Source organism: Dreissena polymorpha, chromosome 16 (assembly GCF_020536995.1).
Source record: "Dreissena polymorpha isolate Duluth1 chromosome 16, UMN_Dpol_1.0, whole genome shotgun sequence".
Lineage (NCBI taxonomy): Eukaryota > Metazoa > Mollusca > Bivalvia > Myida > Dreissenidae > Dreissena > Dreissena polymorpha.
This window is the reverse complement of record NC_068370.1, coordinates 2,733,291-2,755,583: the sequence shown is the minus strand read 5'-3', so window position 1 is coordinate 2,755,583 and position 22,293 is coordinate 2,733,291. Positions and strand designations below refer to the sequence as shown.

The following is a 22,293-nucleotide window of genomic DNA, read 5'->3' as shown; positions in this document are numbered from 1 at the left end:
AGTTAACTAGTGGATATGGCTGGCCTAAACCAGTTTTATCCAGGCGATTTGTTAACTTTTAAGACTAAGGTTTTTGAATGTAGAAAATGGGTTCAATCGTTTGTCACATACCTTTTAAGTGTACATACTGATTAAACATCCAATTAAATTGCAATAAAATGCTCTAAATATTGTTCGAAATTTCAAATCAGGTCAACGATCTTCGTGATATACAATACTGACATGCACATGAAGATCATCAATTAATCCTAAACATGTGTATTTTTGACACGCTTAATGCGAAAATGGATCCTATTACATATGCGTAACTCCAGACCAGCCTGCGCACCCATGCAGTCCGGTCAGGAGCTACCCTTTCCAATAATGAGGCACCGAAACCTAGCACGACTTCATAGTGGACAGCGTAACTCCTGACCAGCCTGCGCACCCATGCAGTCCGGTCAGGAGCTACCCTTTCCAATAATGAGGCACCGAAACCTAGCACGACTTCATAGTTGACAGCGTAACTCCTGACCAGCGTGCGCTTCCTTGAAGTCTGGTCAGGAGCTACCCTTTCCAATAATGAGGCACCGAAACCCAGCACGACTTCATAGTGGACAGCGTAACTCCTGGCCAGCGTGCGCCTCCTTGAAGTCCGGTCAGGAGCTACCCTTTCCAATAATGAGGCACCGAAACCTAGCACGACTTCATAGTGGACAGCGTTACTCCTGACCAGCGTGTGCCTCCTTGCAGTCCGGTCAGGAGCTACCTTTGCCAATAATGAGGCACCGAAACCTAGCATGACTTCATAGTGGACAGCGTAACTCCTGACCAGCGTGCGCCTCCTTGCAGTCCGGTCAGGAGCTACCTTTGCCAATAATGAGGCAACGCAACCTTGCACGACTTCATAGTATACAGCGTAGCTCCTAACCAGAATGCGCGTTTGCACAGGCTCGTCTGGAGCTGCGCAGCTGTACGCATAGGGCATAAGACTCATTTCGCATGACGCGGCTATATTCATCTTGAAAGGTGTACTCTTGAAGTGGGTTAACTATATCGATATGATAACACATCTAATAAAACCTCAACGATCGCCCATTGTAAAATATTGAGTTGTGGTGAAAAGGAAAACAATTACATATGTATTATTAAAGAATAAAATGTAAGATGTATTACATTCCGAATTACTAGAACTCTATGATCTCACGCATTGCAATCATTAACCCATTTATGCCCAGTGGACTCCTCCATCTTTCTAAACTGGATCATTTTATTTCCAAAATTAGAGATGTCTAGTATATTTATTTCTATATTTAGAATATTTCTTACAGAAATTCCTTTAAGCAAACAGCGCAGACCCAGGTGGTCTTCATCAGGGTCAACGCTGTTTGCCAAGGCCTTTTTTCTAGACGCTAAGCATAAATGGGTTAAAATAAACTATATTCTATTAGGAATAAACAACAACAACAAGTGGCTTATTATAAATGAATTGTTTTGTAATGTTATTAAAGATCGATTTATCTATATTATATACATATGAACTAGCATGTCTTTGCACATTTTTACACACATTGGCTTATGTATAAAAAACATTGCAACAACGTTCATAAAACACGTACACTACACATTTGACAGTATAATAACAAAAAAGTAAATCATCACACACAATGCTGCATTAGAAACACATATTTTGTATTAAAAAATTCTGTAAACTAATGAACTTCAAATGTAAAACAATCAACAATAAAGACAAATCACACATGGTCTGTATCAGATAACATCAGTAACACTTAAAACATGATCATCAAAATCACAAACGCAAAACTAACAATTGTAACCTATATCAAATATGTTGGGGTTTGTTTACTGAACTTAACTTTGAAAACTCTCAAATTTAACAAGTTGCTTCTTCGTGACAAAAATCAAACAAAGCATCAATTGTTCAATACATGTATCTAACGTATTTTTGAAATGTTAAGTCATGACGCTATGAATAGATTCAGTAGAAATATTTGGTAACATCAACAAGAACGATACACTGGACAATTTAACTTATTACATTTACTATAAATAATTGAAATTATAAACGATATCTGATTGCCACTTGTATCTCTGAACACTTAATTTTGGTGCTTACAATGTGTGCCTAAAATATTGTTATGTATACATAATATGAAATTTATCAGAAAACTAAACTTAAGTAAATACATGAGACAACATTGCTCAATATGACATCATCTTCGGAAATTCATCATGAAATTAGTCAAGTCAATTACAGCAGTGATCCTAAACATGCACTATTAAAAATGATAAGAAATATACATATTAGCAGCGATTGTTCACCCATTATGCATGTAAGGTGTCTGCTCAACATCCTTGTAACCTTACATTCATAGAAGCTAGTATTTGATTCTGGAAAAAGCGGGCTTAATACAATTGCTTAAAGAATCGTCCCGTATTGGCCTGTGCATTCCGCACAGGTAAGAAGTAACGACACTCTCCGCTTTGAAAGGAATTTTCGATTAAATAGGTGTGTTTTTAACGAAAATTGAGTCTATGCGGAAAGTGTCGTCCTGGATAAGCCTGTTCTACATGGTCTTCGGGTCATCAAATGTGTATTTACAGAGAAAATAACGAGTTACAGTTATTACAATCTATCACTTCACTTTAAAAAGAATATATAGTAATATTATTATTGTTACACGCGAACCCGTTAACACATGTGTTGAAGCAGTCACCCCATGCACTATTAATCGCCTAAAGTTTTCTTATCATTCTGTACTAGTTATTATTACTATTGTATAACTAATTTCAAATGTTGATGGGTGAATACAATTTGCGTGTATTACCCCTCGCGTATGTGCGTGTAATGTATCTATGAATGATCGCCACTGCCAACTCGTATTTGAATCCGCAGCGCTTAATGGCCAAAGAAAGAGTGTGCGTGTAGGCGCCCCGACCCTTTGGGACGCTAGATATGTCACCCCAGGTTATAGGGAACGCACGGAAATGTTGTCCATAAATACCCCTAGAGAGCGGGCTATATTTACTGGGATCGATAGACACTGCTATATATGTATGGGCCTCGGTATTGGAAAATGGGTTTAATGCATGCGCGTAAAATGTCGTCCCAGATTAGAATGTGCAGTCCTTTCACTGGCTTATCAGTGACAACACTTTCTGGCTTTATGGAAATTTTCATGTAAAGGATGTTTTTTTTTCTATTAGAAATCCAGTCTCAGCGAGATGTCGTCCGCACATACCAAACTGGGACGACACTTAGCGCACGTGCATTAAACCCAGTTTTTTTCAGAGAAAGATGGTCATACTTATATTAATGTATAATTTTAGGACACGCTGTTTGTGTAGCCACGTGTTGACTTAATGTTAATTGTATTCACATCTGCATTTTAACGTAATTTCTCTTGAACTATCTGTTTTTGTTGTTATTATTACGTTATAAAACGTTAACATGTACATATGAACACTTTTGTAAACATAAATCAAGTCAATGCTTACCGTGTCATCCCTGATAAGCCTGTGTGGACTGCACATGCTTTTATTGGGCAACACTTAAGCACATGGATTAAGTCCAATTTCCCAAAACGAGGCTTCATAATTATACTACGTGTTTATGTAGTTTTTAATAAACAAGACTATTCATCACATGAAAAGAGTTGTGTAACTAACATGAACAAAACTAGTGTTTACTAAAAAGATTCTAAAATAGTACCATAGGCCATTACATTTGATAACATTTAATTGTCAGATGCTAATACGATTATACCCAAATCGAATGTTGAACAATAATTAGTGTATGTACTACAGTCGCCAACTTAAATAAAATAACTCAAGGAATAAAATTTAACAAACTGCAACAGATTGGGCGAATTAAAATAAATCCATACGTTAACAGAGCGTATTTACAAAATAAACTTAAGAAATAAAGGCAAACATATTCGTGATTTGCAGCAACGTAACATCGGAATTCTCCATATCGTTTTATAACAAAAGATTGTCTGTACTGAAACATCAAAATATACATATCTTTTCGTTCTATTGTGTTATTGAAACAAACCAACAAAAACGCCACTGAACCATTCAGTTTAATGTCTATTGCACCTTATGTTTACCAATGACATTGTGGAACATTATGATGAATTGATTACGATCTACATGCATATTGATTCTCCACTATCGATCTAGAAGTATGATTAGTTCAATGACTCTAAGCAAAACATAATTGAAGTCCTAGTTAAATTGTGGTCTCGAGCAAACAAAAACTTAAAATACATTGACATATGGCTGTATATTTTAGTCTTAAATAAACAGAACAAAAGTATGTATACAACAGCTTACGGAAAATCATTGATTACGAATAATGACAAGTTGAGATTTGTACTTATATTTGTACTTATATTTGTACTTATATTTGTACTTATATTTGTACTTATATTTGTACTTATATTTGTACTTATATTTGTACTTATATTTGTTCAGGTGGTTAACCTCCTCTGCCGAAACTTTTAAGTTAGCTTTAAAGTTTTAAGAGCGTCGATTACTCAGATACACTTTTACATTTTTAAATGACCCGCATCATGCAAAAACGGATCTTATACCATGTACGACCCGAGTAGCTACTGTCAACGCTGCGCTTCCGCGCAGTCTCGTCTCGGGCTATCCTGTCCGCTGAGACCACGAAACAATGTGTTTTATAGCGGACGGCGTAGCTCCTGACTAGACTTCGCGCATGCGCAAGCTGGTCTGGAGTTTGAATGGTCGCATCTGGAATAAGACCCATTTTCGCATGGCGCGGGTCAAAATGAAAATCAGTGGAGACATTACAAACTGCCGGAGTTTAATGTAATGTACAACATCGATCCTGGTGAACGTGGTAACATAAATGTCTTCTAAAACAACAGAAAATATATTTTGAAACTGGTTTTTGGCAATAAAGTTTTATATCTATAATTTCACAATACTTTTTGACCATTCAAAACGCTTATAGGGAAAATTATAAACGATTATCAAAACGTTTTACCTTTCTTAACGTAAGAAACAGTAAATAATTCAAGTACATGTACATGTATTCTTCTACAAAGGCCCACAAACTAAACTACAATCTTTTAACTGTCTCAAAATTAACAAATAAGTCCCTTTAAACGAATTCACTCAATTCATTGGACAATAATAACTAAATCTGGAACTGTTGTCTCATTTTCTTCACACACACAAAGCCGCTTTCACAATTAAATCCAGATCACACGGTAGCGCGAAGCCGAGCCGAAATCCACACACTTTTATATCGCATCATATCTCCTTTGATGCTCTTTGAAGGTACCCATGGATTTAGATCCGCATTTCATTGCACACTTAAGCAACAGAAATATTTCAAACAACATGGAATGTACTTGGAATGATTAATTAAGCTTTGAGCTAGATGCATAACAGCAATCATGCGTTGTGGCATGGTGATGTCACAATACGGCAATCAACGAAACGTATTTTTCAACTTAAGTTATTGTCAACTAACGAAGGTCGAGCTCGAGAAGTGTGAATGTGTTTAGACATATCACGGGTGCAAGGCGCTAGTGATTCACTAATTTAAATCTTGACCGTGGGTTACTATACAACAAACTATGAAAAATATTATCATCGATTCTAACAACACGATGTGATTTTTCTTATTTGCAGTTTAACAGTTGATACACGAGATATAATTCACTATAATCAGCTCATCTATCTACGACGTGCAGTCACCCGCGCTTGTTAACGGCCTCACCCACGTGACGTCAATTTAATTAATAAACATTGAGCGAATGACGTCAGTTTCATATATGAATGTCAACGATCCAATATGACGTCATATTTATAGATACTTTCGTGAATTTTACATGCTAACAAACAAAGCTAAAATACAGATTAGTAATGTTTACGTTTTGTGTTAGTATTATAATAGATTTTTTATCACAATAAATGTTTTGTTTTATTCCGTCGTTCAGAAAGAGTAAGTTTGTAACGATTTAAAAGGGCGCGTTTTAGCACGTGCTGTCCTCTGTTCAAGGTCCCATAATTCTTTTTAAAAGCATAAGAATCCGCACATACTTTTTGCAGATAGCCACGATGTACACATTTCCTTTTTGCTAATGGAAACGTGCGGCGTATCCTGTAAGAATGTGAAATAATGATGTGACAAAGATGTCATTGATATAATTTTCCATGAGGTTGGTTCTGTGCAAATGGAAGGATCGTCCAAGACCGTTGTCTTGCAACCAACCCTTTGTGATGTACTCATGCAAACATTTCTCTTCATTTTCTTCTCGTACACATAATTTTAATACTATTGTTGCACTGTCTTGTGTCCAATTAGCATTCATATTTGCGTTAAAGAACGTTTTATATTGGCACAGTTTAAAAAAAAACATGCTTGGACGCCATGCTTTAATTGGTGTTCACGCACTGCCCACGGAATCCACCCCGTTATAATCCGCACTATCACTTGGCGTCTATTACTCATGACGTCATCAACACGAACAATTAGCAAACACATGCCCCCACCAACACCATAAACAGGCGTTACGGCGCTAAAATTATGTTGACGTCACGAAAATCGCGTGATCCGGTTCATGATATGTTAATCAAATTTTTGTAGCGTTCGATCCTTTTTTCTATTTCAATAACATGACGTATGCTATCACTGGGACGGTTTGATTGGTCAGATAATAGTCACGAGACCAACGTTTCTCTGGTCATTTGACCGGTGTCACTATATGTCTTGCTCCTCTTCAAACTCGTCCTTCCGAACTTTGCAACACATACAAAACACGACTATTATACCGATAATCTGAAATACAAGAAAATGATTGGTATTTATTTTGCATATTGAAATTATTCCTTAATAAAAACACATTCAACTTTCATTACTAATAATTCAACACGAGAACTTTTATGCAAATGTGTTTTTTATTATGAACACATCTCGCGTCCTATAAATGAGCCGCGCTTCGGGAAAACCCGGCTTAATGCATGTGTTTAAAGTGTCGCCCCCAGATAAGCTTGTGCAGTCCGCACACACAAAAATTAAATTCGAGCGAAAAGTGTTGGGCCTGATAAGCTTGTGAAGAATACGCAGACTAATTTGGGACGACACCTCATGAACATGCATTTGCACAGTATTCCACAAACGCTGCCGAAATATAGACTTGAAATGTTTCCGGTAATGCATGATCACAAGAAGGCACGAAAGAAAGAAAAGTAATAGCACTTGTATCATATACAAGTCGGAGAAGCCCAAAGACACTCACCAAAAGTAAAGGTACTATGGACGCCACGCCCCCTAGGATGTACACGTTGCGACGCATGTTGTCAAGGACCTTGTCATAGCATCCCTCCGTGTACAGGAAGTCGTTGTGCACGTAGAGTTTGTCCATGGGAGGGCCGCGGGTGGGGGCGCCGTTTATCGTCTCTATGCCCGTGCAGATTGCCTTGTTTCCATCCCTGCAGCAGGACTCGGGCACGTACGGGGCACCTGGAGACATAACAGATACATGGGTACTACTCGGGCACGTACGGGGCACCTTATGAAGACATAACAGATGCATGGGTACTGCTCAGCACACTCATATGACGTTATAAATAAATGTGTTATTTTGTGGTGGCGCATATTTTGCCTGAGTGCAGAGCAGTTAATTAATGATTATTTTTATATACAGAAACGGTTGCGCATATTGCCAAACCATACATTTGTAATTTGTTCTGTTAAAACTTATATGAAACACAAAACCAATCATTGGCGTTAATTTGAACCTTCTTATCGTCTAAAAAGAACAAAGTTCATTAACAGATTTATACAATTAGTGGCAATAAAAAGTCGCTTCAATCATAACATGCATGTTTGCCTAGTTAACTATATAGAACCGTAAAATCAAAATGAAAATGGTCTCTTATATTGGAGCGGGTTCCACTGTAGTAAAGACCTTCCAATCGTAAAATAAGCAAAGTAATAATGGCTATCCCAGCATAGTTTTCCAATGAACTGAATTTCCTTCGGGACCGCAGGCTGACAGAAACGATTCCAAACCAGTGCCGATCTAAGACTTAATATAATGAGTGAACGTGTTTGCAAAAACTCCAATTAGATCGCCTTACAATTATAAAAAAAAACGTTGCAAATTAAGTCATTATATCAAATATCTCTAGTATGTATACATGATACATGTAGACTATACGCAACGTCGCATTGTAGTACTACACTACTGTACTGTAACGTGGCGTCAATGTTAGCCTGTTTGAAAGTTTTATTTTAGTTTTAAAGCAGGGCGTTTTCTCATCATTTTGGGACTTTACCCTTAAAATTGAATATTTTAGGTTCAATTCACTCTCAATTGGAAATTTGTAAACATTTGTTTTACACATACAATGTAAACTATCGATGATAAAACGTCAAAACTCTTATTTCTAGACTATTCGTCTAGGTTACTAAACATAAAAGTCAAACGGTCAATTGGAAATTTTTGGACAGGATTTAAGGAAAACAGATACCTTTTGCCATTGGAAATATGAACAAATAACGGCCATAAAATCATCAAAAAGCCAAGAAAATCATGGTTTAAATTGCCCCCATAACCGTTACCAAAGCTTTTGCCTTTAAATATCCTTTATTATTTTGCATAAATAGGCTGCTGAATGTAATACACGACAAGCCTATAGTGTACACTAACTATACATATGTTGAATAAACTAGAGCTTTGTCACAGAGTTGACGTATACCCCCACATGCCGCATTGACACAGACTATTTTGCAAGCTGTCTTCACAAAACAAAAGAATCTAAATGGTGGTTTTTAAGAATTATTATGCCATTATTATTTATGGCCATTTTGACCTTTGAACTCTTGAATTCTTTCGCATGACACGCTGTCCAATGACTGTGAACAAATTTAATGTAAAGTGTCATTTTAAAATCTCATAATGAATGACATAGTTATGGCCCATAGTTAAGCTCAAGTATGGCCATTTTTCACTTTTGAACTCCAAGTGCGACCTTCACCTTGAAGATATCGACGTAATTCTTTCGCATGACACATTGTCCAATGATTGTGAACAAATGTACCAAGTAATTTTAAAATCTCACAATGAATGACATAGTTATGGCCCGGACAAGATCATTTACGGCCATTTTGACCTTTGAACTCACAGTGTGACATTGACCTTGGAGATATCGACGTAATTCTTTCGCGCAACACACAATCAAATAATGGTGAACAACTGTGCCAAATGATTTTAAAATCTCACAATGTACGACATAGTTATGGCCCGGACAAGCTCATTTATGGCCATTTTGACCTTTGAACTTAAAGTGTGACCTTGACCTTGGAGATATCAACGTAATTCTTTCGCGTGACACACTGTCCAATGATGGTGAGCAAATGTGCCAAATGATTTTAAAATCTCACAATGAATGACATAGCTATTGCCCGGACAAGCTCATTAATGGCCATTTTTGATCTTTGAACTCAAAGCGTGACCTTGACCTTGGAGATATCGACGTAATTCTTTCGCGTGACATACCGTCCAATGATGGTGAAGAAATTTTCTAAATGATTTTAAAATCTCACAATAAATGATAAAGTAATGGCCCGGACATGCATTTGACCTTTCTTTGAACTCAAAGTGTGAGCTTGACCTTGGAGATATCGACGAAATTCTTTCGCGCGACACACCGTCCTATGATGGTGAACACATTTGCCAAATGATTTTTAAATCTCACAATAAATGATAAAGTTATGGCCCGGACATGCATTTGACCTTTGAACTCCAAGTGTGACCTTGACCTTTGAGATGTCGACGTACTTTTTTCACACGACACACCGTACCATGATGGTGAACAAATGTACCAAGTTATTTTCAAATCTAACGATAAATGACATAGTTATGGTCCGGACAACTTTCGTTTTAAAACACACTAAGTGACCCTGTGACCTAGTTTTTGACACGGCATGACCCATATTTAAACTTGACCTATACATCGTCTAGATACAACTTGTGACCAAGTTTGGTGAAGATCGGATGAAATTTCGGGACAGACAGACAGACCGACCGACAGACCGACCGACCGACAAAGTGACTCCTATATAGCCCCCATTACCAATGGTAATTGGGGTATAACAATGATAACTGCAGTCTATAAGAGTATAGAAGTTGTAAAGCCTAGTTCTGGATTTGCAGTATTGTTAATTGTATTGTATCATTCTCTACAAAAAGCAGAACGCTTAATCAAGAATGCAAATATTGTCAGAACAAAACAGTCAAAGCTTAAGCGCCGAAAAAATCAACATTACAGAATAAGGAGTCAAGTATACGCAACCCTCACAGTCCAATCAGTAACTTAAAGCAGTAGTGCATCGTTTTAAAAACCAAAATAAGCTTCTCTGTCTTTTCAAACATAGATTGAACTGTTATGCTAAATATTGTCAATGACCTAAATCGGACGGATAAAATGTAAACAGGATAAAGTTATGTCGAACAATAGCGGAGTCCTTCGTCCACTAAGGTCCACACGAATCAACACCGATTAGATGTTGATTCAAGTCGCGATACGAGTTTCATACAAGTCGCGAAAATTGGGGATTGCTTATATACAAACTTTAAATCCGGATACCTTAATATAAACGAGCGTCAGTAAGACGTTTTGTCTATGCACGGTTGCGTATAAGATGGACTAGTGGACTCTCCCATCCTTCTAAATTGGATAAATGTATTTCCAAAATTAGGGATGTCTAGTATATTTATTTTTATATTTAGAATACTTATTACAGAAATTCCTTTTAGCTAACAGCGCAGACCCTGATGAGACGCAGCATCATGCGGCGTCTCATCTGGGTCTACGCTGTTTTCCAAGGCCTTTTTTTCTAGACGCTAGGCATAAATGGGTTAACAGTTGTAAGCAGGTAGTGGTCACACGGTTTCACAACATACTTATAAGGAAAACTGTCCAATCACCTGGCAGCCATGTTTGAACTAAGCCCAGATTTGATAGTATCACACGTATTGCAATGCTTTGGTCAAGTTTCATGACGAGTGGATAAAACATATGCCTTCTTAAGAATGCAAATAGTTTTACTATAGCCAAATAATAAGAAATTCCCCCATGCATGGCAGCTGTGTATTTAAATGGACCAGTACCGCATCTCACTCAACAGAGAAAACATAAGAACACTTGCTGTCAGCATAAAAATGCACAAACGATTGCGTTCACAATCTCTTTTATTTGGAATAGTGACCTAGTTTTTTTAACCCACTGTGGCGCATGACCCAGTTTCAAAATCGGTCGATATATGATTGAGAAAAATGTTCTGACCACGTTTCATTATGATTGAGCAAATGATGTGGCATCAAGAGTGTTCGCAAGCTTTTCTGTTATTGACCTAGTGCCATACTTTTGATCGCACGTGACCCAGTTTCAAATTCAGTCGTTATGTAATGGGGATTAGTGTTGTGAGCAAGTTTCATGAAGATTTGGCAATAAATGTTTCGTCTTAGGTGTTCACAACCTTTCTCTTTTTGACCATGTGATCTAGTTCTTTTATTTCACATGGTTTTAATCTCGATCGAGATATCATTTAGATAATTGTTTTGAGCAAGTTTAATGAAGGTTGAGCAATAAATGTATAGTGTTAACATATCAAATGTCAACGGACGACGCACGACGCAGGAAGAACGACGGACAAGCAAATTACGCTCAGGTGACTCGAACGGTGGAGCATTATCTATGTATTTACCGCACTTTTTACATATACATTATGATTGTCGAATTTTTTTGTTATAAATATATATATATATATATATATATATATATATATATATATATATATATATATATATATATATATATATATATATTGGGTGCGCTATTCATAGCATGCAATTTGCATGATCTAGATAAATGCTACGTTCTTCTTATGGCGGCTGATATGAATAGTTGTCAAAACTCTGCTTAAGTCTAGTACTACATGCATGCATAAAAACTAATTGATGTATTCATAATTTAAATGTTAAATAATTATCTGCGACTTTTCCATCTTGACGATGTCGTTAAAATGTCACTCGAACGAAAGCGTATGCGAATTAATTTCCCGATGGTGTGAACACAGGGTGAACTTTTACTAAACTTTTACTGAGTTATCATTCATAAACACACATCCACCATTGTTTTAACTGGTTATATACGTCATCGATTGGCGAAATGTACATTATACACGTGTCAGCGCAGTATAAATTACTGAATACAGTTCGAGCTTGCACTTTGTAAAAAAATCAAACCATGTGTTCGCTTGCTTCACATTTGTTTCAGCATGGATTTTCAAACATATACTTCTGTTGCAAAGTCTGTGACTCTTTTGTTAAGTAGTTAAAACCAACAAGTTTAGTTAAAATTTTAAATGAAAGTTTAAACTTCGTTTCTGACTTTGACAATGTCAATTCAACCATTAAATATTGTCAACGTGTACTCATCAGTTTCGTAAACCTGCACGAATTCCGTCGTATATCGTTAATATTGTTAGTAACCCACCAAAATCAGTTTACCTAACCACATATATACTATATAATGGTCCGAAAACCTTCAGAGTGCATACTCTTAAATGTTTGACGACAAGTGCAGTTAAATTGTAAAATGCATATATTCGAGCGTACCCATGATCCTTTCAGGTGTCACATTACGCGCGTCATGCGAAAATCAGACTTCTGCCTTATTTGGGGGGGGGGGGGGTAGTTTCAGTCCAGCCGGCACAACCGTGAAGTCAGGAGCTACTTTGTCAGCTTTATAGCGCAAGGCTTCTATGTATCCTTAGCGTACAGAGAAGCTCCGATCCAGGTTACGCGGATGTGCAGGTTGGTATTGAGCTTGGTCGCATATATCATAAGACTCATTTTCGCATGACGCGACTCTTAAGTTGTCATAAGAACCGCCCGGGTTTCACAATTTACTTCATTACATTAACGCGCTGTGAGCCCGTTTACAATAACAGATGTTGTAAGAAGTAGTGTAAAATGGAAGAACACTATATTTTATTCGATTTTAAACTTCGCATTAATTAAAATCATGCAATTTCTATTCAGCCTATGATGTACCTCACTTCAAGTTCGTCACCCTTAACACACATATCCGGAGCTGTGATTATTTTGAAACGCTCATTTATCCCAGGTTTTTGTTATCAAAAGGCTTAGCTTTGCGAAGCAGAACCAAAACGATTTCAGCTATACTTAAATGTCAAAATAAACCATCAGGGCATATCGGGTGTTATTCACTGCATTCGTTTAACTTTCTGGAGCGAAACCGTTGCATAAATAGTTTCATGACATATACAGATTTGAACGAGTACGAGTAATACTTTATAAACATTTGAAATACCCATAATCTATTGATTGTAAAGAAAGCTCTTTATAGATGGAGGTGGTAATACTATAGAATGCAATGCGGCTCAGCTATAGGAGCTGAGAATGTCGTAAAAAGTTAACGTGTGAATACTGTGGAATATTTTAACTCATTGACGGCTATTGTATGTGGGTAGTTAAAACTGAATAGGCGTAGGAAAATTGTAAAGAAAAAAATCCGTGCAATCGCAAATAAAACCTTAAAAGAATAGAACAAAATGTTTATATTAATTCGACTGTGGTATCCAGAGCATGCATTTTAAATGTGTGTACTGTATGGCCATTAAAATGTTTCATTCAAGGCCGTATATGGATTATGTTGAGACTTGTAGCTGTTTCAAAATGTATTCGGAAATTTTTCACGACTTCAACGTAGTTAATCCCAGTTAACACATTATACTATTGAAAGTGCGGACGGAGGGCATTGTTAAAGTCCCAGACTCTATGTTATCACAATCGACATTAAAACGACATATTATGGAGAACATTACGTTAGTGAAATTTTATTGTATTTATCCCATAATTTCGGTATTTTTGGGAAAATTTAGGAAAAAAATAAAACTAAAGAACACGAAAAACAAATAATGACATCACTAAATCACCAACTCTACACGCCCCACTAATTGAGCGCGGCATACAGATTTGAGTCGCGTTCTGAGAAAACTGGGCATAATGCATGTGCGTAAAGTGTCGTCCAAGATTAGCCTGTGCAGTTTGCACAGGCTTAGCAGGAACGACACTTTTCGCCTAATTTGGATTTTTGCTTAAAAGAGAATTCATTTGAACGAAAAATGTCATAAAAGCGGAAAGTGTCGTCCCTGATTAGCCTGTGCGGACTGAACAGGCTAATCTGGGACGACACTTTACGCACATGCATTATGCCCAGTTTTCTCAGAACGCGATTCATTTAACATAATGACAGACTGGCTATACTCACGCATGTTGGTCTGTGTGTACCACTGAGAATGCAGCTTGTAGAAGGCCCAGGAGCTCGTGGAGTTCGCGTCACCGTGTGGTCCGCAACACTCGAACTGAAAACACACACAGGCACACACTAAATGGGAACGTAGCACAAACTTAGTGGGGATGCAGCACAAATCAAGCGGTTACGTAGCATAACCTGAGTGGCGACGAAGCACACACTGAGCGGTAACTTAGCAAAACCTGAATGGTGACGTAGCACATACTGAATGGTGATGTTACACAACCTGAGTGGTGAAGTAGCACAGCCTAAGTGGGGATGTAGCACACAACGAGAGAAGACCGTGACGTAGCACACATGCAATGAGGACGTTTTATGCACTGCGTGTGGACATAGAAAACTCTTAATCGGGACGTATAATACACTTAGAGGGGACGTAGCACACACTGAGTTGTAACCCATTACACACTCAATTGAAACGTAGCATTTTCAGACAGGGGGCGTAGCACACATTCAGTGTGGTCTTAACATATACATGTACCTTAGTTACAGTATTAAATGAAGACAGATATATTTGCAAAGGTAACAATTTGAAAGGTATAATAAATGTCTTAGCAATTGGACCCTATGGGAACACTGTCATGTAAACGGATATATTTGCAATTTTTCTCATGACACAATTTTCTTAGTTTAATTAACATGTAAAGACTGAACCATTCAGAAAAAGCAAACCATAGTTGCAATATATTTCGATTACTGTGGAAACGACATACATGTACTTACACTTCGTTGCAATGAATCCCAGGCGTCTGTTATAAGGCGATTTTCGCTGTTTTTACGTAAATCAACGCCATATTTGTAACTTAACGTCTCTTGCATATCGTTTTTCATCGCTACCGTCATCTGCAAATTTGCACAGAATAAAGTTTAAGAATATATATATTTGGAATAAATAGTTTTTCGCAATGTAAATTGAATGAATTAATACACAACGTGCATTGTTGTCAACATAATTATATTAATAAAGACAATAATATGCGTTGAGTTTGAATTGTAAGTATTCTACGTTTCTCTCAAACCCGTTTGCTAGACAAGTAAGTAAACTTAGCATGCGGACTTACCCCTAGGGAGAGAAATGCGAGGGTGCTGCTTGCGATTAGTGCGAAGATTGTCACCAACAAAGTAGCGCCATACTGGAACACAAAATTTTACAAATAAATTGGAATGTTTTATAGAAGTATAGGTCTCTCTATACAACAGCATTTAAGAAGTTGGTCATATACAAACAGTTGAAGCTATAACAGATGCATATTATAAATATAGTTTTTTACCGTACCTGAATTTGTTAATTCACTTGCGCAAACATGAACATATATATGGATATCCTCTTTTTACCAAATATTCAGAAGAATGACTTTATGATATACACAAAACACCGTGTTCCATAAAGTACACACAACATTATTATTAACGGGGTTTAACAACATTATTATTACCGGAGCTTAACCTTATATAACTGAAGCATTTATAAGGCCGCATCTCATCAGAATATGTGTTTCAATTCATACATATTTCGATAAATGATCTTAACCCTTTAACTTTCATTTGAATACTTGGAAAAGTTCCAGCTCTCAATACACATACAATAACAATACATTTACAATACACTGAAAACTCATGGCCACCCTGATTTAACATGATATCAATCAAATGCGAACTTACAAATGCTAGAACGCATTTATCCTCCCTCATGGTTCCACAGCAGCCACAGAACGCCAGCAGGGCTATCGCACCCCCAGCCCCCACCATCAGGTATGTGGCAAGCTCTAAGAAGTTCGTACCAATCAGCACGGATACCTCGCGGGCACTGAACTCCGCTACCAGAAGCCATATGCCGATACCCAATACGCCCAGGCCGATTATCTGAATAAAAAGAACATTTTTAGGTAAAGGTTACAACCAATTTCGCACTACGTAGACGACAGAAGAAAATTGAAGGTCGAATAAAAACCTGATAAAACATAAAAGCTACTGTCAATTTTTAAGGTGATGATGAACAGGGTCGCCAAACCAAAAAGGTCGATACAATTTAAGTACATGAGTTTAATCATGACACTGCCAAAACATTTTAACAAGCCCAGTAAATATGTGCAATCAAGAAAGGTCAAGGCCTAATTTCAGAAGCACATATTTTATCACAGGAGCCGAACATTTATAATAATAATAATAACCAGAATATTGATAAGAAGGTACATGTCCAAATCTTCTGGTCATTTTTTTAAATCATAAAACAAGAGGATGGCCCAATGCAATAAGGTGATCACCTGAGGCATTAAGGAACTAAACTGTGCTTGGCAAGATGCGTTCATCAAGATTTCATTACATATTTAAAACTTAAAAAAAACTTTGCACCAACATGTACCATCTATGCTTTTGAACAAATCACAATCATTTTCAAACTCATCCAAGATATCATATAGAGGGTATTTCATTTATGTTTTTTATGATCACGAGTGAATTAAAATCGATATTCCACCGAATCCAACACATTTTCTTTTTATTTTATGCCTTTTTTAACAGTTTATATACATTGTTAAAGAGTTTAACTAAAGAATTTCGCTGGGATAATGACGTCATTTCTTCAAAGAAATGACGTCATTTCACAGTAAACAGTGAAACTTATCGATAATTTTAACTGATAATTTTCATTGTTTGAACAGTGAAATTATCAGTTTTAATTCACTGATATTTCCCTATAAACCACCGGAAAGCATAAAATAAAAAAATATCATTTTTATTGTTTAAATAAGTTTCGTTAGTTGGTGTAAAATATGAAGATTGCGAAACACATGTGAACTCTTTTATATGAATTAGTTTTTAACCCTCCGATCCGGCCGATCTTTCATTGTGACAGATGCTCAGACAAAAATTTATGAAGATGCGGCAATCGCCTCTAGTGTGCTCAAAGGCTATTTCTTCAACGTGACCTAGACACCTTTTTAAAACATAAAGTGGCGCAGTGTCTAACTCGCCATACATTTGATTGTGACTTATGTTCTGACCATGTTCCGTGAAGATTTGGCAATAATTGTGGACTATAAGAGTTTTTATGGGTAAATTTTGATGACTGACGAAAAACGACGAACACATGGCTCAGTTGAGCTAAAACAAATCAAGATCAAAATCATAGCATTTTTATCTAGCCGTACAGCGTAGATAAATTTGCAGATGCAGTCGTATACTTGCTTCTATTGTCTTTCATAAGTATACTATGTCAATTAAAAGTAATATAATCATACAATTTACGGAAAATATAGATTTGACACTAAAGCCGAACCATCGTTTTTACGAATTAGTCATTATCACAATGACGTTCTGAATTTTCATTTACCCAACTGACGTCATACTGTATGGTATACGAGAGTGTAGATCCATTAGGGCAACGGAACTCTTTTGAATATTATTTGTAGCATACGAGACAAACACTTATATGAAGTACACCGCAATTTTCATAATAAACGGTCAGAACAATATTGCTCTATTACATTATTTCTGCTGAATTGCACATAAATAAACAACATTTTAGCGTACGTTTTCTTTTAATTCAAAATTCTGGTATTAAACTAATCTACATTAGATTGCAGTTGTTGTTTTCAATCTTATTTAAAGAAGATCGCAATTACATACCAAGATGATTATGTTATAGCAGTGCACAGTGGTTCGAAGGCAAGTGTAACACGGGTCTTCCGGTTGGCTGCGTATTGACATCGATCTCGTGCCGTGACCTGGGTAACGCGGGAAACCATAGCCATCTTCGTGGTTCTTCCGGTTTAATGGCTATAAATAGACATACCAAACATATTAACACACGTGTATACACATTCGAAAAGTCAATAAGTTAAACACTATTTATGGGTTATGCAACACAAGATCGCAATAAAGACAAATGTTCCTATATACTAAGAGAAATTAAGCAGAAAGCTGTCTTTTTTGCATAAAACACACACACGAAGTATAACTACAAATAATTTACGTTTGTTAGATCCTGAAAGGCATCCATTTTGAGTAAGTGAATGACGTAATAAATACCTATTACGTCACAAAACACTGTCATCTGTGTCACAACGTCGGTTACAAGATCTAGATCTACTATTTGCAATTCCATTTACACAATTCTAATAGGTCTATGTTGAAAATATGCGTTCAATAAATGAGTTGTATTATAATGACATGAAAGGCAAATTGCGACCGTTATATTCTTTCGATGACTGTCTTAACTATTTAAGATCATAATCCACATAGCAGGGGTGGGGAAATCTAAAAAAACTATACTTGTCCAAGGACAACCATTTAGGAAATTTAACTTGTCCTTTTCTGAGCTACACTTGTCCGTTTATGTTTATATAAATTATAACGCATTTACTAATTAATTTAAAATATTGTGGAATAAATCAAAATGAGTATAATTTGCTTGTTTCAGTTACATGTTTTTTCACGGGACATTCTTTAAAGCAGTATATTACAAACAATATTAAGACTTTCTCAAACTTTTAATCTTGCAAAGCTAATGTTATGAAAACATGTGTTGCACATGCAGTATTGAAATCTCAAATACTTTTATTTTGTTGCATTTTCCTATCAAAGTGTGTCAAATTACTAACAGGGTCTCATTAAGTTGTCACATCAGTTTTCATTTCTCTGTCACAAACTGTGCAGTAGACTCAAGTAGTTCCATCCTAATCTAAACAATTTAAAAAACGATCTATTTTTACTGTTAAAGTCGTCTGAAATAACACGGTTTACTGTGTTTTGATTCTTAGTCCTATACTTTCATTTTCATCTGATCGTAAAAATAAAGAAACCAGTCTGTACACTGTTTAACAGTCGGGCTGAATGTTGAAAATGCGGTGCACGTTTATTTTTTGTGGGCCGGTTAACTCCATATTTAAGCTTGATTGCTCCGCAAATAGCACTGACAATGTAATCTATAGTCAACATCCGGATTTATAAAACTTAATTACTGCTTATATTTTTTGTATTCCTCAACCCTATGTTTTTAAAACTGGTTGTCCACGGACAACTTAATCGAAAAAATCAGTTGCCCAGACAAGCAAATGTTCGACTCGGACAACTCGGACATTTGATTTTGCCACCCCTGCATAGAAAGGTCCAACGTCACAAGCGTTCTTAAAACCCTAAGTAACTAGTATGTAGATATATCTAATTCTAGCTGTAATTAGTAATGTACGGGAATAATACAATATATATTTTATTTGAGAATATATATTCTAATACGAAAAAACATGCTTCTTTTGCACGAGACAATTCATACCAATCAATTACTACAATTAGAGGATAAAGCGAACTTCAGTAAAAAATTAATAAATACATATTGTTTCGTTGAAAAAGAAGACGTGATATGCAATGGATGTCAAAGATATGCGAGGATGTAAAAAAGACTAGTTCTACTGCAGGAGCTTCACGACATTGCCATATGATCCTCGTTCTGAGAAAACTTGGCATAACGCATGTGCGTTAAGTGTCGTCCCAGATTAGCCTGTGCAGTCCGCACAGGCTTATCAGAGACGATACTTTCCGCTTTTATGGAAATTTTCGTTTAAAGGAAGTCTCTTCCAAACAAAAGTTTAGACGGAAAGTGTCGTTCCTGATTAGCCTTTGCGGACTGCACAGGCTTGTCTGGGACGACACTTTCCGCACTTGAATTAAGAACAGTTTCCCAACCAAGAACGAGGCTTATGATATACGTGTCCTTTTAACGATCACTGACCAGACTCATATTGTCCTCAATTACTCGGAAATTAGCCAGCCAATGCCGCCGTGGTTAAGGCACATGTTTCAATCACCAGCTACATGAGCCCATTATTGGTATTAATCAAGCTGAGCAGGTGCTGCGTCCACACACTGTCGGGAACTACTTATCCTTATTCGACCATGTAACATTTTATACCAATGTTTTGCAAGAGTCACAATATGCAAAAGCAACAATGCGCAAAAAATGACAGAATTTTCTATAAACTATTCTTAGAATGTGTGACTTGGTCAAATGATTTTATTTTGATGGTGAATATGACCCGCGTTCTGATCCAATAAATTTACTCTTTATAACACACGTTTTATTGGCACATTATATTTTACTAACCTACGCCTTAATTTGCTTAGTACCTGGGGGAAAAGGCGGTTGAACTGTTTAAGAAAAGTTAGTAAAGGGCTAGAGGCGCGTGCTCTTCAAGTGCTTTCTAAGTAAATCAAAGGTCTGAATGATCATTTTCTGTTCAAAAATCAAAACATAGGCTTAATAAAATATATAGACTTTATTCAATTGTGACTGTCAGACAGTTGACGATCTGTCCTAAGTAGAGCAATATTGGGCATTGGAATAGCGTGACCTACTTTTTACTTTGCAATATACAGAATGTAGGGAGTGCAGTGTACATATAAGTAAACCGCACTCTTGCAGACCCGTGTTGTTTTGTTGTTTGTGTATGAAAATGTCCTCGAAGCTTGTCCTCAGGATTGTTCTCCCTCCCCCCCCCCCTCCCCCGCGAAAAGAGAGAAAGAAGTATTTTTATGATATCAGCGCTTTGATTACTTACAGTGTTCAATGCCGAATAGAAATGTCCCATAACGATTGTAAGCCACATTAACCGTTTTGCCGCGGAGTAATACATTCTCCGTGAAAGCAACGTACCAATTATGTGGGTGTTAAAACTGTCCAACTGTAGACAGGGCAAGCAGAAATATGACCTCTTTGTAAATTCTGTACGTCAACAACGCTTTTATCTCAAGAAACAATATTAATGGATGGACGGACCGTCCGATTAGTACTATTTGGTCTGCTTAAAAAATGTATTTTGTACTTCGTTTTTTATTTGACTTCATTACTGTTTTTATGAAAATGTAATGTTCATAGAGGACGCTCGAACACAATTGATGGAAATAGCACTGAAAAACAAATATTACATTCGCCTTAATAAAATTTTATGAACAAATAAATATATTTAAAGATAACAATATGTAACAAAGAACATAATAATAACAAAAGTACAGGAATTGCGTCACAACTTTACTATTAAAACTTCGTTGTGAATAATGCTGTATTGATGAGGTATTAATAACAAACGCATAAAGAACCGAGTAAACCACGATTCAGCGCACAGAACGGATTATGCGTGCATAAACATGAATACAGACGCATTGTCAGCCATTATGAGTTATACAGAGATCAATACCAGCCATGTTTTATCATCGAGGACGCTGATGCCAATAAACTATTAAACTGTTTACACTGTGGTTCAAACAGACAATAATAATGTTGCATTTGTTTGATCTAGCTCTGCTCAATGATTGGACTGTGCTTTAATATTAGATTTAATATAAGATCTTCTATGTCGTTTTCTCTAAAACAGGTTTCGCCATTCAGCCTCCAAGGCAGGTGCGTAGCTAAGTTCGATTTCACAAGCTTCATCCTGACTTAAAGTGAATGCACAAAATCACTAGCGCAAACACCCATGTCAGTTTGACATCAGATCTACTTAACAGTTAAATCAATACTTTACTGTACACGTTTACCATTCGCACCTTTGACCCATGTATGCCTAGTGGACTCTCCCATTCTTCTAAATTTGATCAATTTATTTCCCAAATTAGGGATGTCTAGTTTATTTATTTCTATATTTAGAATATTTCTTACAGAAATTCATTCAAGCAAACAGCGCAGACCCAGATGAAACGCCGCATCATGTTTGCTAAGACCTTTTTTTCTAGACGCTAGGCATAAATGGGTTAAAACGTAAAATAAATACAGCAGAAATGTTCAACACTAGGCTGCTCCTTGTCCACAAATGATAATCTCCAATGTTTTATGACAACATATACATCATATTTAATTTCTACTTTAAGTATATTAAAACCCAAAGTTTCTTTACAGAATTTCTACCG

General features: G+C 36.6%; 1 protein-coding gene across 17 annotated transcripts in view; it reads right to left on the bottom strand.

Moving 5' to 3' along the window:
- Nucleotides 1–1,452: 1,452 nt before the first annotated feature.
- LOC127861976 (tetraspanin-18-like) overlaps nt 1,453–22,293 on the bottom strand; it is an 87,605-nt gene continuing 66,764 nt past the window's right edge. For 16 of the 17 annotated variants that reach the window (XM_052400795.1, XM_052400796.1, XM_052400789.1 and 13 more), the window contains exons 3-9: nt 18,022–18,171; nt 16,057–16,257; nt 15,456–15,527; nt 15,118–15,237; nt 14,350–14,443; nt 7,284–7,507; nt 1,453–6,823 (exon numbers count right to left, since the gene is read on the bottom strand). In XM_052400795.1, the coding sequence (XP_052256755.1) occupies nt 6,746–6,823; nt 7,284–7,507; nt 14,350–14,443; nt 15,118–15,237; nt 15,456–15,527; nt 16,057–16,257; nt 18,022–18,171 (939 nt within the window). In that variant the 3' untranslated portion in view covers nt 1,453–6,745. Of the gene's footprint in view, nt 6,824–7,283; nt 7,508–14,349; nt 14,444–15,117; nt 15,238–15,455; nt 15,528–16,056; nt 16,258–18,021; nt 18,172–18,367; nt 18,412–22,293 lie in introns of those variants that run through there. The other variant, XM_052400797.1, reaches the window with a different exon arrangement.